This window comes from Orycteropus afer, unplaced genomic scaffold, assembly GCF_000298275.1.
Source record: "Orycteropus afer afer isolate SDZICR_OR568_19922 unplaced genomic scaffold, OryAfe1.0 scaffold00471, whole genome shotgun sequence".
Classification (NCBI taxonomy): Eukaryota; Metazoa; Chordata; class Mammalia; order Tubulidentata; family Orycteropodidae; genus Orycteropus; species Orycteropus afer.
Genome location: NW_006922058.1, coordinates 1509882 through 1524822, shown reverse-complemented (window position 1 = coordinate 1524822; position 14941 = coordinate 1509882). Strand labels below are relative to the sequence as shown.

The 14941-nt window shown below is 64.3% G+C and overlaps 2 protein-coding genes across 2 annotated transcripts in view; both read left to right on the top strand.

Annotated features, from left to right (window-relative positions):
- MAPK12 (mitogen-activated protein kinase 12) overlaps positions 1-6317 on the top strand; it is a 13863-nt gene extending 7546 nt beyond the window's left edge. Inside the window, exons 4-13 of the mRNA XM_007954765.1 lie at positions 1875-1933; positions 2929-3040; positions 3150-3179; positions 3408-3455; positions 3795-3909; positions 4072-4143; positions 4282-4361; positions 4436-4514; positions 4590-4763; positions 6238-6317. Of these exons, the coding sequence (XP_007952956.1) occupies positions 1875-1933; positions 2929-3040; positions 3150-3179; positions 3408-3455; positions 3795-3909; positions 4072-4143; positions 4282-4361; positions 4436-4514; positions 4590-4763; positions 6238-6317 (849 nt within the window). The remainder of the gene's footprint in view (positions 1-1874; positions 1934-2928; positions 3041-3149; positions 3180-3407; positions 3456-3794; positions 3910-4071; positions 4144-4281; positions 4362-4435; positions 4515-4589; positions 4764-6237) is intronic.
- A 2651-nt stretch (positions 6318-8968) lies between these two features.
- On the top strand, positions 8969-14938 carry HDAC10 (histone deacetylase 10). The gene is made up of 20 exons (XM_007954764.1): positions 8969-9027; positions 9094-9228; positions 9470-9566; positions 9786-9883; positions 9956-10060; positions 10174-10242; positions 10418-10544; positions 10711-10776; positions 11028-11087; positions 11160-11249; positions 11448-11554; positions 11853-11920; positions 11999-12275; positions 12403-12487; positions 12798-12889; positions 13022-13078; positions 13335-13413; positions 13620-13799; positions 13881-14040; positions 14403-14938. Exons 1-20 carry the CDS (start codon positions 8969-8971, stop codon positions 14936-14938), a joined length of 2547 nt encoding a protein of 848 aa, XP_007952955.1.
- The last annotated feature ends 3 nt before the right edge of the window (positions 14939-14941 follow it).

Genomic DNA, 14941 nt, shown 5'->3' with positions numbered 1-14941 from the left:
TAGGGGCTAGGCCGCCGCCTGCACCGGTCCCTGCGGGGTCCTCAGCTCCTAGCCTCTCCTTGGGGCCGCCCATTATCAGGCGCCTAGGTCCGGTCCAGGGCATGGCTGGGGCTCAGCCCTGGAGGCTCCTGCGGAGAGGAGAGACGCTGCAGGTGGGAGGAGCGATTTGGGTGCTTCCCCCGAGTCCTCCAACACCTAGCCTGTGGCCCCAGACAGGACTGGTCCGCCTCAGCCTTGTGTGGAATCTGGAATTGTTGGGTGGGTAGAGTTGGCCCCATCACTCCAGATTTGGCTTCTTGGCTGGTGAAGGGGTTGAGGGAGCTGGTGTGGAGAGCACCAGGCAGAAGCCCATCCCTCCCGCCTCAGCCATCAGGGGAGGAGCTGGGCCTGTCTGGGAAAAGGCCATCCTCCTTGTTCTCAGGCCTGACCCTGGGACACTACAGGTGCCTGCCCTGTGGCCAAGGCTGGTGGCTAAAAGCCCTTCTCTGTGCCAGGGCACTCTCCCTAGGCTGTGGGCTCTGTCCCCTGCCACCAGGCCACTCCACACTCCTGACTGATGCTCTGCCCCTTCCACGTCTCCATGAACACCAGCAAACTCAGCCCTGGCTCCCTCCCCATTGTTTCCTCTCAGACCCTGGGCTCTCCACTCCCAGTCACACCTCCCTTCAGCCAGCTGCACCCAGCGGCCCCCCTCTGCCCCATCACTCCTTTCCACTTTGGGGCCCTGGTTCTGTCCCCTCAAGCCCCTGGCCCAGCTCAGTGTCCTTCTTGGTCAATAACTTGGCTTGCGCACAAGGGTGGCTGTTCCATGCTTGCTGTCTCCATCACGTCACCTGACCCACCCTCTGGCACCCCATATTCCTGGGAGGAAGCTCAGGCTTCCAAGATGTAGTGGTGTGTGGGAGGGTGGGTGCCGGCCCAGAGGTCGGCCCCACTGGCCTCCCCATCCTTAAACCCCGACCCCCTTCTGCTGCCATCCACAGCTCAAAGGTCCTCCTGCTCTGTGAACCCCAGTCCCTAGGGCTGCCCCCTGCCCTCTTCTTGCTGAACACTGTCCAGGTGGCATCCCCAGGCCCTCAGCTCTCAACCTGCTTCGCTCCCAGGTCCCTCCAGCGTCTCTCCACCCAGCCCATCCCCCTCAGCAGCCCAGGTCACACTTGTCCTCATACTTGTCCCCTCTGCCAATATCCAGGCACCCAGCCTGGGTCAATAAACTACCAGTAAAACTTGTTTACTTTTGGGCTGAGAACCAACAAATGGGAATGCGCTTAATTCCCCCCCCCCCCCATTTAAAACGTTCCCTGGGCAGCTCTTAAGATCTGAAGCAGGCCTTCACCTGTTGCAAGGCCCTGCCTTGAAGCCCCCTGGCCTGGGCCCAGGCCACCTGGCCTTCCTCCCTGAGCTCCTTGGAGTGTGAAGTCCTCCTTCTCTGCCTTGGGCCACTTGGGCCACCTGTCTGCTGTGCCCCTCTGCCTCCCAGCTACACTGGCCTCCCGGGGGGCCCCCTAAGGCTGGGACGAACCAACCGCTTACCTCTGACTGCGAGCCCCTCCCTGACAACTGGGCTCTGCGGGGCACTGTCTGCGGCAAGGCCTACCTGGGCCTGGGGAGCACCAGCTGGATGCTGCTGTCCCCTAGGGGTCCTCAGGCTGGAGCCATCCCAGACTTGGGATGGAGTGGGCCCCTCCCCTGGAGGATCCCGGCTGTCACCCTCTAAAAATAGCCTGTCTGTGGCCTGAGTGTCAGGGCTGGGCTGGGCTTTGAGGGGCAGAGCACAGGAGGGGGAGGTGAGATGCAGGGGATACCTGCCTGGAACCCAGGGCCAGCCCAGGTGTTCCTGTGCCCTGACCCCTGGCTCCCTTCCCTCCCCCCAGGTGATAGGGCTGCTTGATGTGTTTACTCCTGATGAGACCTTGGATGAGTTTACAGACTTGTGAGTGGCGGGCTGGAGGTTGGGGGTGGGCTGGTGAGGGGCACAGGCTTTGGGTTCTGGATTGGTATGGGGGCTTCTGCCCACCACCTCTCCCTGCAGCCGACAGGGGCTGGGGTGCACACTGCCCGCCCTCCCACCGCACGGTCCATTCCTCCGGGCCCCTTCCCCCTCCACCATGCTCCTGGGACCAGCGGAGCCTGAACCTCTTACCCCAGCCACAACTTGGCTGAGAGGAACGGGGGCTCCTGGCACCCGAGGTGTGAGCCTGGGGCTGATGCATTAGCAGGCAGGGCCCGTGCCCAGGACCCTGGCACCAAGTGTGTGGCCTGTAACTGGAGCCACTGACCTTTGCCGGTGTGGGTGGGGGAGCCCATGAGGAGGACTCTCTCTGCTGCCACTCACTCAGCCAACCCCACAGCCTCCTCTCCGGACTCACACCACCTCGGCCACAAACCAGGGGTCTGCCAGGGCAGCAAGCTTCTTGCCCCAGACCTTGCAGAGGTCACGAACCCACAGTGGGCCCCATGTCCCCTTGGAGGAGAAGCCAAATGCCTCTGTCTGTCTCTCTCTACTCAGCCTGCCAGCCCGCCTACCTTGCCACTGCATTCCTGCTCTCCAGGCCTCCCACCTGGCTTCCATGCCCACTTCTCCCCCTCCTCCCTGGCGTCCTGCTGACCTCAGGGTGTGGCCCCTGCTCCTTAGCTTGCCCCTTGGCTCTCTGTACCCTAGAAGTAGAGTCATGCCCCTGTCAGACCTTCCAGGCAGGGTAGGTGGGAGGGAGAGGATGAAGGGTGTGGGAGGCTTCTGGCACATATGGAGGCAGGGTGTGAGCACTGTCCAGGCAGGCGAGTGCGGTCTACACTTGGTAGGCGCCATCCTGAGGGGCTGACCCAGGGGTCCCTGGTGGGATGGAGTCTTCCAGAGCATGTGCCCAGGGGCCAGCTGCAGGGAGGGGGCTCTGAACCCTGGTGGCTGTGACCACCTGCTCCCGGTAGTTACCTGGTGATGCCATTTATGGGCACTGACCTGGGCAAGCTCATGAAGCATGAACAGCTGAGCGAGGATCGCATCCAGTTCCTCACGTACCAGATGCTGAAGGGGCTCAAGGTGGGCTGTGCAGGGGTAGCTGGGAGGTGGGTGTGTGGTCTGCTACGGGGAGGGGTGGGGCCACTCTGTCAAATTCTGTGCTGCCCTGACCCTCTTACTGTCCCCACAGTACATCCACGCTGCTGGCGTCATCCACAGGGTGAGTCCTCGAGAGGGTGGCCCCGAGGGGTGGCCCATCCCAAGCGGCCTTTGTCACTCAGTGGGGGTTGCATGCCATACCCCACACTGGAAAACCTGCAGGGGTGGAGCTGGCCAAGGGGTTTCACTCCCCCTTCAGGTGGTGATTGGGTTCTTGGTAACCTTGTCCACACTACCTACACCCAACTTGTGCAGCGGGGCCAAGTGGCCACCTCTCCTCTGTCCCCAGGACCTGAAGCCTGGTAATCTGGCAGTGAATGAGGACTGTGAGCTGAAGGTGTGTGTATTTGGGGTGGGAGGCTTGGCGGCCTTCAGGGAGACTGGTGTGTGTGTGGGGCAGGACATACAGGAGGTGGGCCCAGGGCATGAAGGGCAGGGAAGTGGCCCCAGTCCCACACACCTGACCTGGGGCAGGACCACAGAGGCAGAGGCTTCCAGAAAGACTTCAGGCCCTGGGGGTCAGCAGCAGGGTGGGGAGACCTCTTAGAACACTCACTCAAGACTCTGAGGTTTGGCAGGGGTCTCCACATGCAGCTGATACAGGACCCCAAGCTGGCCCCGCCCACTCCTCCCGGGGATTCCCAGGGCTCCCCCACTCCCCAGATCCCTTCCGCAGATCCTGGACTTTGGCCTGGCCAGGCAGGCAGACAGCGAGATGACCGGGTATGTGGTGACCCGATGGTACCGGGCACCAGAGGTCATCCTGAACTGGATGCGCTACACGCAGACGGGTGAGAGGCTGGGGTCTGGGTCCCTGGGTGTGGGTCAGGGTGAGGCTGTGGCCAGAGAGGCTGCAAGCCTGGGCACCGTGACTGGGGCAGGCCTGTGTCCCCTCACCTCTTCCCCCACCCCGATCCCTGAGGTGTCTGACGAAGGGGGGACTTCTGTCTCAGTCGATATTTGGTCAGTGGGCTGCATCATGGCCGAGATGATTACCGGGAAGATCCTGTTTAAAGGCAATGACCGTATCCTTCCACCCGGGAGCAGGCTGAGGGCCGAGCACAGGGCCCCCAGGGTCTGGGGAGGGGGTGTGGGCAGCAGCTCGGGCTGGGGGCGGGGTGCCTGCTCTCTGGCCTCGCACTGTGCTCCTGACCTTGAGGCAGACTTGGACCAGCTGAAAGAGATCATGAAGGTGACGGGGACGCCCCCGGCCGAGTTTGTGCAGCGGCTGCAGAGTACCGACGTCAGTGGGCGGTGGGGGCGCGGGGCACAGGGCCCGGGGCCCGGGGCCCGGCCCTCACCTGGGCTCTCCCACAGGCCAAGAACTACATGAAGGGGCTCCCGCAGCTGGAGAAGAAGGACTTTGCTTCCATCCTGACCAACGCCAGCCCCCAGGGTAGGACTGCCCCGGGCCGGCGTGGGGGCCAAGGCTGGGGTGCGCGCGTGGCCTGAGCCCCTGTCATCCCACCAGCCGTGAACCTCCTGGAGAAGATGCTGGTGCTAGACGCCGAGCAGCGGGTGACGGCGGCCCAGGCGCTGGCGCACCCCTACTTTGAGGGCCTGCACGAGGCGGAGGACGAGCCCACAGCTCAGAAGTACGACGACTCCTTCGACGACGTGGACCGCACGCTGGACGAGTGGAGGCGTGAGTGGGCGGGGGAGGTGCGGCTGAGGCAGCCTGGCAGGCCGGGGAGGTGACCTCTGGCCAGGAGCTACAGCTGGGCATGGCCGCCGGCACAAACAATGGCTTGGCAGCGGGCCAGGGTGCGTTGAGTTCCGGAAACTGAGCTCCGGGAGCCTGCAGCCCTCCCCTAGGGCCAGGCTCGAGACCTGACGTACTGTGAGCCTCCTCCCAGCTCACTGGATGGATTTGCAAACTGGTCTGCCCTACCTCCCCTTGCCCCATCTTGGAACCCCTCCCACCAAACAACACCCCCTGCACACTCCCTGAATCCCGCTCCCCAGCCCCATGTTCTGCTTCTCCCCGGGGCTTGGCATGGGTGTGTAGGGGGAGCCCTGTGCACCAAGAGCCCCACCCCCCACTTTGGAGGGCAGCCAACTCCTGCTTAGTCAAGGGCTTGGCCCGGGGGCTAGGCCAGAACAGGCCTTCCTCCACTCCAGAGGTCCTGCCCTGCTGTCTGTCACCTGAGGACACAGGAGGAGGCTGGAGATGGGGGGCAGGGGCGTCTGTGGATGGCCGGTCAGCCCTGGCCCCGAGTCCTGCACACAGACCATGTCGGACACATGGCGCATTTGTGACTGGGCCTTGGCCAGGATCACACGCCTTCTTCCCTTCTGTTTCTCTGGGAAAAGCCAGCTCTTGAGCCTTCTCTGCTCACACAGTACCCCTATGTGGACACACCTGGGTTAGGATCCGATAAGCCCACCCTGTAGGCCCCTGTGGACCAGGGTGACACATACACACAGAGCAAAGCCACACAGACCATACTGGACATGCAGTGTCTCCCCATCAAGTATCAAGTGTGATACTTAAGCCCCTCAACAGCACTCCCCTGGCGAGGTGAGCGAGGGGACACTGGCTGGGGGAGGCAGGAGGAGGCTCCCCCAGCCACCCCTCCCCTCCATTGAGATGACCTGCTGGGGCACAGTAGGCCACCAAGCAAGAAAGTGGCTGCAGCAGGTCGCCCATGGACATATCTTCCGTGGCTTCCTTTATACACCTGCCCAGGGATTGGGTGTGTCCGGTGGGGCCTGGGGCAGCTAGACCTGAAGAAACTGGACAGTTTCAGTTCCCCGGCCTGTGGCTGTGGACTGCTGGACCCCTCTGGTCACAGCGTGTCTGGGTTACGAGAGGAGCAGCTGTGGGTGTGACCTGGAACAGAGCTGCACCTCCCCCTCCAGCCACTCTCTCCCGCCCTGATGTTTTTGGGGTGGCATGGGTTACTAGGACATTGGCTGGTGTGCCTGTGCTGGGGTCTGAGCACTCACCCTGCATCCTAAGTGGCTCTTAGTGGGGTGGGGCGGGGCACACGGATGCATCAGCTCTGCTGGTGGGGCAAGCGTCCCTGTCAGGGTCCAGATCACTGGCCTCGGCCACGTGACTCTGAGCTGATCGTGATTGGGTCTCTTCTGTCCCCATCTCTGTCGCCCCTCCCCAGGCATCACCTATAAAGAGGTGCTCAGCTTCAAGCCTCCCCGGCAGCTGGGGTCCAGGGCGTCCAAGGAGACAGCTCTCTGAAGACCTCTGGGCCTGGGACAGAGGTGGGCACGCCATGGCAACCCTGGCTGGGGGCTCTGCAGCTTAGGCTTTCATCTGGAGTGGCTCAGAATAGACCCCACATTGCACAGATTTCCCTTTTTTCCCCAGGCCTGTTCTGTCCCCCCTCGCCTTCAGCCTGACCTCACAGGATCATCTGGACTTGCTGCAAGGACTCCCTGCTGGCTGGCGGTGGCCTCTGACCCCCCTGGAGCAGCGGCCCCCTCCCTGGGACCAGTCTGGGCTTGGGTCAGCCCTGCTGGCTCTGTACCATGTGCCCGAGGCCCAGCCCTTATTGCTGATAGGAGGGGACCCGGGGAGGGCGCAGGCACCAACTCAGGGATACCATCTCTCTGGAGGGGCTCTGTGCCCCCCAGCCTTGAATGTAACTGGCCATGTGGCCTGCACCCACGAGGCTGAAATAAACCCTTTCATAGATCTTCCACTCTGTCTTTGTCTCTGAGTATGTTCCCCCACTCCACACACACACAGATGAGGTTAGTCCTTAAGAGCTTGGGTCCTATTGTCTGCCTGCCAGTCGTCCTGAGCCACGGGCGGGTGGGGATCCTGAGCATACCCCCCAGGAAGTTGGTGTCCACCTCCCCCGCCCTAGGCCAGTGAAACTGCGTGTGGAGCCCCCAGGGACTTGGCCCCTTTTGTGGGAGGACCTCCTTTAATGGCTTAGGGTCCCAGCCATAGTGTGGTCCCTGAGGCTCCGTCCCCACTGAGAGTCCCCTGCACCCTAAAAGGCCAGAGTTCCTGGGGAGGGAGGGGGACACGCTAGACAGCTGAAGGCCCTCTGGGCTAGGTGGGCTCCTTTCTACAAAACCTCCAACCCCTCTCTCCGCCCAACCCGGTGCACCGTGAGCTGCTGCTGCCCTCTGCCGGCCACCCGGCGGGACTAGCGCGCACACGTAGGTCCCTCCCGCCGGCCTGGCGCCTTCCCATCTGTCAGCAGGAGCAGGTGCGTCCACCGAGATGCTGGGTGACAGCGGGGAAAACCGCTGAGGGGAAGGGCAGTCACGGGTACCCCATCCTTTCCCGGCCGGGAGCTTGGCCCGACAGACAAGGTGCTGAAGAGGACTCGAGCCCTCGCGCCTCGGGGAGCGACCCCGCTCCTCCCGCACAGCTGGAGCTAGAGGGCGCCCATTCCCTCACCGCTGTGATTGGCTCCGGAGCGGACACCTGACTCAAGCGAGGGGCTCGAGGGCCATCCAAGGGTCAGCCCACCCAGGGGGTGGGCGGTCCATTCCGCCCCGAGATCCCCGCCTCCGGGCCCCGCCCCCAGGGACGCAGTCTCCGCATTTCGGTCCCTAGACGCGCTCTCGGGACCCTGGCTCCTAGAGACGGGCTCCCGGGGCCCCACCTCCAGAGACGCACTCCCGGAGTCCTGTCTCATGGTTCCGTCCTCAGAAACGGGATCTCAAGACCTCCGCCTCCAGAAACCCACAAAGACCACGCCCCGCCCCCGAAACCACCCCAGGCTCCATCCCCGGGCACCACGCCCATCGCCCAGCTTCCGGGGCCCCGCCCCCCCATCTTCCCTAGAGCACCGTCCCTAGCGGGTGCTGCGTGCCTGGCGTTAGGGCTTCCTTCCTTTCTCTGTCCTCTCTGCTCCTGCTCCGTCGCTAGGCCGGGTCCTCATCCCTTGCTGTTCCCCTTCATTCATTTCTAGTGCTCCGTGTTCGGCTTGCCTGCACCAGGCCCAGCTCGGCACGACCCCTGGCCCCCAGTGTGTGTGTGGGGGGTCTTCCCTCTGCGCAGCGCGGCCGTCCCTGAGCCCCGCGGGCTCTGCGGTCCCCGAAGTCGCATGCCTTCCCCCCCCCGAGTCCTGGCTGGGTGGGCCACTGGGGCCGCACTCGGGCTACTGACCCGCCGGACCTGGTGACCACAGAGCGGACTCAGCCGAGTGTGGGGGGCCGGAGAGCGCGGGGGCCAAGGCAGTGGGGAGACATCTCTGCTCTGGGGCACACAGAGCTCCGCGGGAGGGGGGCACTGTCCCCCCAGTCCTCACGCCCGCCACCCCTCCATCTCGTAGGGGTACCCAGAGGCAGTGACCCGCCCAGGCCCCATATCCATGGAGGTGGGAGAACCGCTGCTGGAACCTAGTGGGGGAGGGACGGGGCGGAGCCAGGGCGGGGCGGAGCCAGGGCGGGGCGGAGCCAGGGCGGGGCGGAGCCAGGGCGGGGCGGAGCCAGGGGAGGGACCAGGCGGGCGGGGGCGGAGCAAGAGGAGAAACCGGGCGGGGGCGGAGACAGGGGCGGGACGCGTCCTCGGATGGCGGGGCGGGGCTGAGGACAGACCAGGCCTTCCCTGGGGCCGGGCCGGACCCGGGTCCGAGTTGTGGGAAACCGGAAGCCCGGCCCTGGGAGACAACCGCGCTGGTCAAGGCTGCGTTTTGGCGTCTGCTTTGTGGCCCGGTCCGTGGCAGTGGCGGTGGCGTGTGCGCGCCTGGGACCTCGTTCCGCGATCTGGGTTCTGTGTGCCTGCCGTCCGGGCCGTGTCGCCTGCGGGTCTCAGACGTTGCGCTCTCCCGGAGCTGCAGCTGGGAACACGCGGGGCGGTCGCCTGCGGGGCGGAGGGCGTTTGGATTCTGTCCCGCCCTGGGCGGCTCGACGTGACCACAGTCGACCATGGGGACCGCGCTCGTGTACCACGAGGACATGACGGTCGCTCGGCTCCTCTGGGACGAGTAAGTGTGATCTGAGGGGCAGGTGGGGGGCGGAGGGGCTCTGGACACTGAACTGTCCCCCAACAGCCCCGAGTGCGAGATCGAATGTCCTGAGCGGGTGACCGTCGCCCTGGAGCGCCTGCAGCAGCACGGTCTGGAGCAGAGGTGCCTGCGGCTGGCGGCGCGCGAGGCCTCGGAGGCGGAGCTGGGCCTGGTTCACAGGTCAGACCCCAGAGGGGGTGAGCCTGCGCCCCAGGACGGTGGGCGCCCGCATCACACTGGCCTCTTCCCCGCCGCCTTGGTTCCCTGGTAGGGACAGTGGGTGGTGGGGACGGCAGTTGAGTGGCCAGGGGGGCTGCCCACAAGGACAAAGGAGACGGGCGTTCCTCCAGGAGCTCCCCCACTCCACCTGCTCCTCCCTACCCCAGCCGTGACCCTGCCTAGCCCTCTTGCCCCTCTGCAGCCCAGAGTACGTGGCTGTGGTACGGGGCACCCAGGTCCTGGGCACAGAAGAGCTTCAGGCGCTGTCGGCCCAGTACGACGCCGTCTACTTCCACCCGGTGTGTGTCCCTCAGTGCACTCCCTCACCCACCCAGACACATCAGCCCACCAGCATCCATACCCTGGCTGCCAGCCCCAGCCCATGCCCCCTCAGCTCCTGCTTGCCCAAACGCCCTGCACACCCTGCGTGATACCTTTGTCTGGCACAGGCATGGGCAGGGCTGGTGTGGGGCGTGAGGGCAGGTGGGGGGGCTCATGCAGCACCCCTGCTCCCACAGAGCACCTTTCGCTGTGCTCGGCTGGCTGTGGGGGCTGCGCTGAAGTTGGTGGACGCTGTGTTGACCGGGGCCGCGCACAATGGGCTCGCTCTCGTGAGGTGAGGGCTGCATCCCTCTGCCTGCTGCCCACCTAATTGGGGCCAGGATGACCGAGTGCCCCCTACCCCCAGGCCTCCCGGCCACCACAGCCAGCGTGCAGCCGCCAATGGGTTCTGTGTATTCAACAATGTGGCTATAGCAGCTGAACACGCCAAGCAAAACCACGGGCTGCACAGGTGTGTACAGGTGCAGGGGTGGGGAAGACACTCCACCCAGCCCCTTCCCAGCCCTGCTGGGCTCCTGGCCTGGACAGAAGCTCCATCTTCAGTCACCACACCTCTGCTCCTAGAATCCTCATCGTTGACTGGGACATCCACCACGGCCAGGGCACCCAGTACATCTTTGAGGATGACCCCAGGTGAGTGTGTGTGGGGGTCATGACCCCTCCCTGGGATCCCGCTCTGGGGAGGGCACAGCCTGGCTTGGGAAAATCTGAGAGGGGCACGTGGCCATGTGATCAGCATCTGCCAGCAGAGTGGAGGTTCTGGGGGAGCTGACCTCCCTAGTCTCTGACCTCAGCTGGCTGTCCACAGCGTCCTCTACTTCTCCTGGCACCGCTACGAGCATGGGCACTTCTGGCCTTTCCTTCGAGAGTCAGATGCCGATGTGGTTGGCCATGGCCGTGGCCGCGGCTTCACGGTCAACGTGCCTTGGAACCAGGTGCCACCTTGTCCCCAGGCCCCCACTGGCACCTCCTAGCCCTTGGTCTGGGCCCCCTGAGCACAAGCTGGGGCTTCCTGCCCAGCTTACCCCAGAGCCAGGACCCCGGGGGTGAGGGCCCTGAGGTTGGCGGGCAGTGACCGGTGCTGACTCTCCATGGTTGCAGGTGGGGATGGGAAACGCTGACTATATGGCAGCTTTTCTGCATGTGCTGCTCCCTTTGGCCTTCGAGGTGACTGTGTGGGGACAGGGTGGCAGTGGGTGGTAAGAGGGCTGGGAGGGGACTTGGGGTGGAAGTTCCATGGTGAAGATGGGGGTCGTCTGCCCCAGAAACAGGGCCACGGCCACTTGCCTCGGTGTCTGCACTGACCATGGGGGTGGGTGACGAGGCTCGCTTTGGAGGGGACAGAAGACTGCGAGCTAGGCGGCTCCCCCCTTGGCTCCAGCTCTCTCTACCTTGTTTGGACTCCACCCTGCCTGCAGTTTGACCCCGAGTTGGTGCTGGTCTCCGCTGGCTTTGACTCAGCCATCGGGGACCCTGAGGTAAGAGTCTGGCCTGGTGGGAGGCCTCCGGGGTCCTGGGACCACGCCCCTTATGTTCCTGCTTTGTTCCAGGGGCATATGCAGGCCACACCAGAGTGCTTTGCCCATCTCACTCAGCTGCTGCTGGCCCTGGCTGGTGGCCGGGTCTGTGCTGTGCTGGAGGTGACTGCAGCTGAGCAGGCCGGGCCCCAGGGTGGGCTGGGGGGATCCTGGGCCGGGGGATGGAGCCCTCCAGGTGGGGTCAGAGCAGCCTGCCCTGGGGGAGGACATGGCTGGGACAGGGAGCCACAGAGCAGGGGGCCGTTCTCATCAACGCCCTCCCCCATGCCTTTGCTTCGCACGCCTCTCCCGTCCTCACAGGGAGGCTACCACCTCGAATCGCTTGCAGAGTCAGCATGCATGACAGTGCAGGCGCTGCTGGGAGACCCTGCCCCACCTCTGTCGGGGATCATGGTGCCCTGTTGGAGGTGCGAGGGGTGAAGGGTGGGGGTAAGGATGGGGCTGGAGAGAGATGTGCCTGGGGGGGGTTGGGAGGGTGGTAGAAGCAGGGGGCTTGAGGGGTGTGGGGAGGGGCCTGGAGGGAGGGGGAACTAGAGGAAGAGAGGAGGTGGGGTGGCCAGAGGTAGAGGAACCCTGAGACAGGGCCGGAAGGAGAGGAGGTGGTGGGGAGGGGGTTGGCCCTGGAGAGAGAGGCAGCTAGGGCATGGTGCCCGTGGGAGGGGGTCCAGGCCAAGCATCTGCCTCACTGCCCAGCTCTCCCTGCAGCGCCCTGGAGTCCATCCAGCATGTCCGGGCGGCCCAGGCCCCTCACTGGACAAGCCTCCAGGACCAGGGTCATTGTGGTCATGGTGCTGGGCTCTGGAGCTCCTGCAGTGGGCATGAGCGACAGCATGACTCTGAACCGCCAAAAGACACAGCCCTTGAACCAAACCCCAGTGCCTGCTCTCCAGAGGGGAGGCCTCCACCACCGCCCCCCGGGACTTCCGCATATGAGGAGGCAGCCATAGAAGCAGCGGCCCAAGCAGCTGTAGCGCTGAGCTCCCTCCTGGACAGGCTGCGCCTTCATCCCCTGCCCCCCGTCCGCACAGCCATTGCCCTAACCTCAATGGATGCTACCCCTGCCCTGCCTCTTGGAGTCCTCCATCAGGAGGGGTCAGCCCTGAGGGAGGAGACCAAGGCCTGGGCCAGGTGGGCAGGGTGGGCCCGGGAAGGGGGCGGGCCATGTTGGTGGCTGTACCTGTGCCTGACCTGCATGTGGTTTATGACTATCTGTGTGTCACTCACATCCGTGTGTCCCTCTGGTTTGCCACCACAGACCCCATGAGGCCCTGGCCCAGGACGAGGCCCTCACTGCGCTCGGGAAGGTTCTGAACCTTGTAGACAAGATCTTGGGTGGGCAGGTGCGTGCATCTGGGTAGGGTAGGTGGAGCCTGCCCCCAGGGTGGACAGTGGGCCACAGCTCGGGGGCTGGGCCGCAGACCATCCCAGGGTTAGTGTTCTCCCTGACTCCCTTACAAGCTCTTGGCAGAGAAGTGGGGACGATGCAGTGTTTTCAGCACAGTTTGCAGAAAGGGAGTGGTTTGACTCAGTGTGTCGAGGTGGGCGTGTGCCGGTCACGTGGACAGGTGCTACGAAGGAGCAAGGGGTCTGTTGATCTGGTTTGGGAGTGGGCTGCTTCCTGACTATCCTCTGTTGTCATCTGTTCCCTAGGTGAGCAGTGGCATTGCGGCCATACCCACCCTTGCTGTTGCTGCCACCTTGGATGTGGTCATCCGCCGCGGCCTGTACCTTGGAACCCAGAAGTGAGTCCCTGGGTTGGAAGAGCTTCTGAGAGCAGGGCTGTGGGTGGAGCCTGTGAGGACAGGGCTGTGGGTTACTGTGAGCTGGACTCTACGGACCTGAGCACAGCCGGTCCCCACTGGCTTTTTCTCCAGGCTGTTTTGTGTGGCTTTGGGACAGCTAGACCGGCCCCCAGACTTCACTGATGATGGGTATGACTTCCAGGTCACTCATATATCCTGCTATGCGTGTGGGTGGGCTTGTGGCAAGTGGGCCACCAGGTCCCCAGGAGTGACAGGTGAGTGGGGCACTGTGAGTCACAGAGGGGGGCCTGCCACAGCTGGCTTTTGGCAGAGGACCCAGGAACAAGGCCAGGCTAGGCCTCTAGCAGCTGTGTCCCTGCCATCTCTGCCCTGCGGTGCTCTGGAGGGTGACCAGGTTCTCACTTGTGCTCCCCTCCTCTGGAAGGAGGATTCTGTGGCTGAACATTGGAGGCCAGGAGGCAGCAGCCCTGTCCATGTTCTGCATCTCCGTGCCACTGCCAAGGGTGAGTGGCAGTGTTCCTGGGCTGGAGCAGACATGGGGCATCCTGTGTGTGCAGCTCAGCCCACTGGCATTGAGACAGGGACCAGGCCCATCCTCCATGCCTCAAGGGACTGCCAGTGTGGCTGGCACACTCTGGAACACTGAGATTGGGAGGTGGGGTGTCATCTGGGGTGCGGGACTGGTGCCATGCTGCTGCCCCTCTCACAGGAGACTGGGGGGCTCCTGAGCTGCATCTTGGGCCTGGTGCTGCCCCTGGCCTATGGCTTCCAGCCTGACCTGGTGCTGGTGGTGCTGGGGCCGTCCCACAGCCTGCAGGATACCCACGCTGCACTACTGGCCTCAATGCTCCGGGGTCCAGCAGGGGGCCGAGTCCTAGCCCTGGTGCAGGTAAGCCATGCAAGGCAGGATAGGCTATGGGGTGGGCGTCCATAAGAAAGTGACTCATGCCTCCCCCATCGCCTGGCGCAGGAATCCAGACCCCACCTTGCAGGTGCCCTGGCCCGTGCATTGCATGGAGAGGCACCCCCCAGCCTGGGCCCCTGCTCTAGGGCCTCGGCTGAGGACTTGGAGGCGCTGAAGTACCTAAGAGGGCAGCTGGAATCAGAGTGGAGGATGCTGCAGGTGGCGGGTGAGGGGTTGGCCTTGCCCGGCTCGGCGTGGAGGCGAGCTCCTGGCGGTCCTGGGTGGGTGCTGCTTGAACCAGCGCACACCAGTGACATCGTGAGCATCTCTCTCTCCAACGGCCCTTTCAGTGACCTCACCTGGAAGCTTGAAATCGGCCGGGGGCAAAGGATTTCCGTCAGGGAGCTAACACTACAAACCAGCCATCCAGAGCTAGGGGTTGCCTGGTCATGGGCACCCCGCCCTCGGCGGCTACCGCGCCATCAACGGCCCTGCTAACTTCCCTACGCTCTCCTCCCCTCTCCCGCCAATCAATAAACGTCGTTTAACGAAAGCCTGACTCCGCCTCCTTCGTTGGGCCTATCGCAGGCCTCAATTTCCTCATTTACCGGAACGCAGCCCCAACCGGAAGTGCGCGTAGCAGAGGCGGGGCCACGGCCAAGGGAGCCTCCACGGTCCCGCCCCCTCTGAGCATATTTTCTGCGCCTCTTGTCCCGGGGTCTCGCCGGTCGCGTGGCAATGACGCGCACGGCCGCCAGAGCGGGAACGCTGGGAGCACCTGCTCGAGAGGCCTGAGGCGGCGACCCTGTGTGGGTTCTCCGTCCTCAGACTCCCTCCCTGGCCTGCGGGGCACCGGCAGCATCCACTCGGGGGATTCTGGCTCCGGTGCGGGGCCCCGGAGAACGCAGGGAAAACCGAGTCCGTGCGCTGTGTCCTGCCCACGCACGTGTCGTTCTTCGAGTTTGTCAAGGTTGTGCGACCGCCTGAAGGTCAGGAACTGTCGGCGTCTGCTTCCCCGCGGGGCGAGCTCCGCGCCTCGGGGCCTCGGCGCAGCTCTCGGTCTCGCAGAGGCCGGTGGCCGCCCGGCTGGGACGTCTGCGCGCACTCTGAGGGCCCGGAGCTGAGGA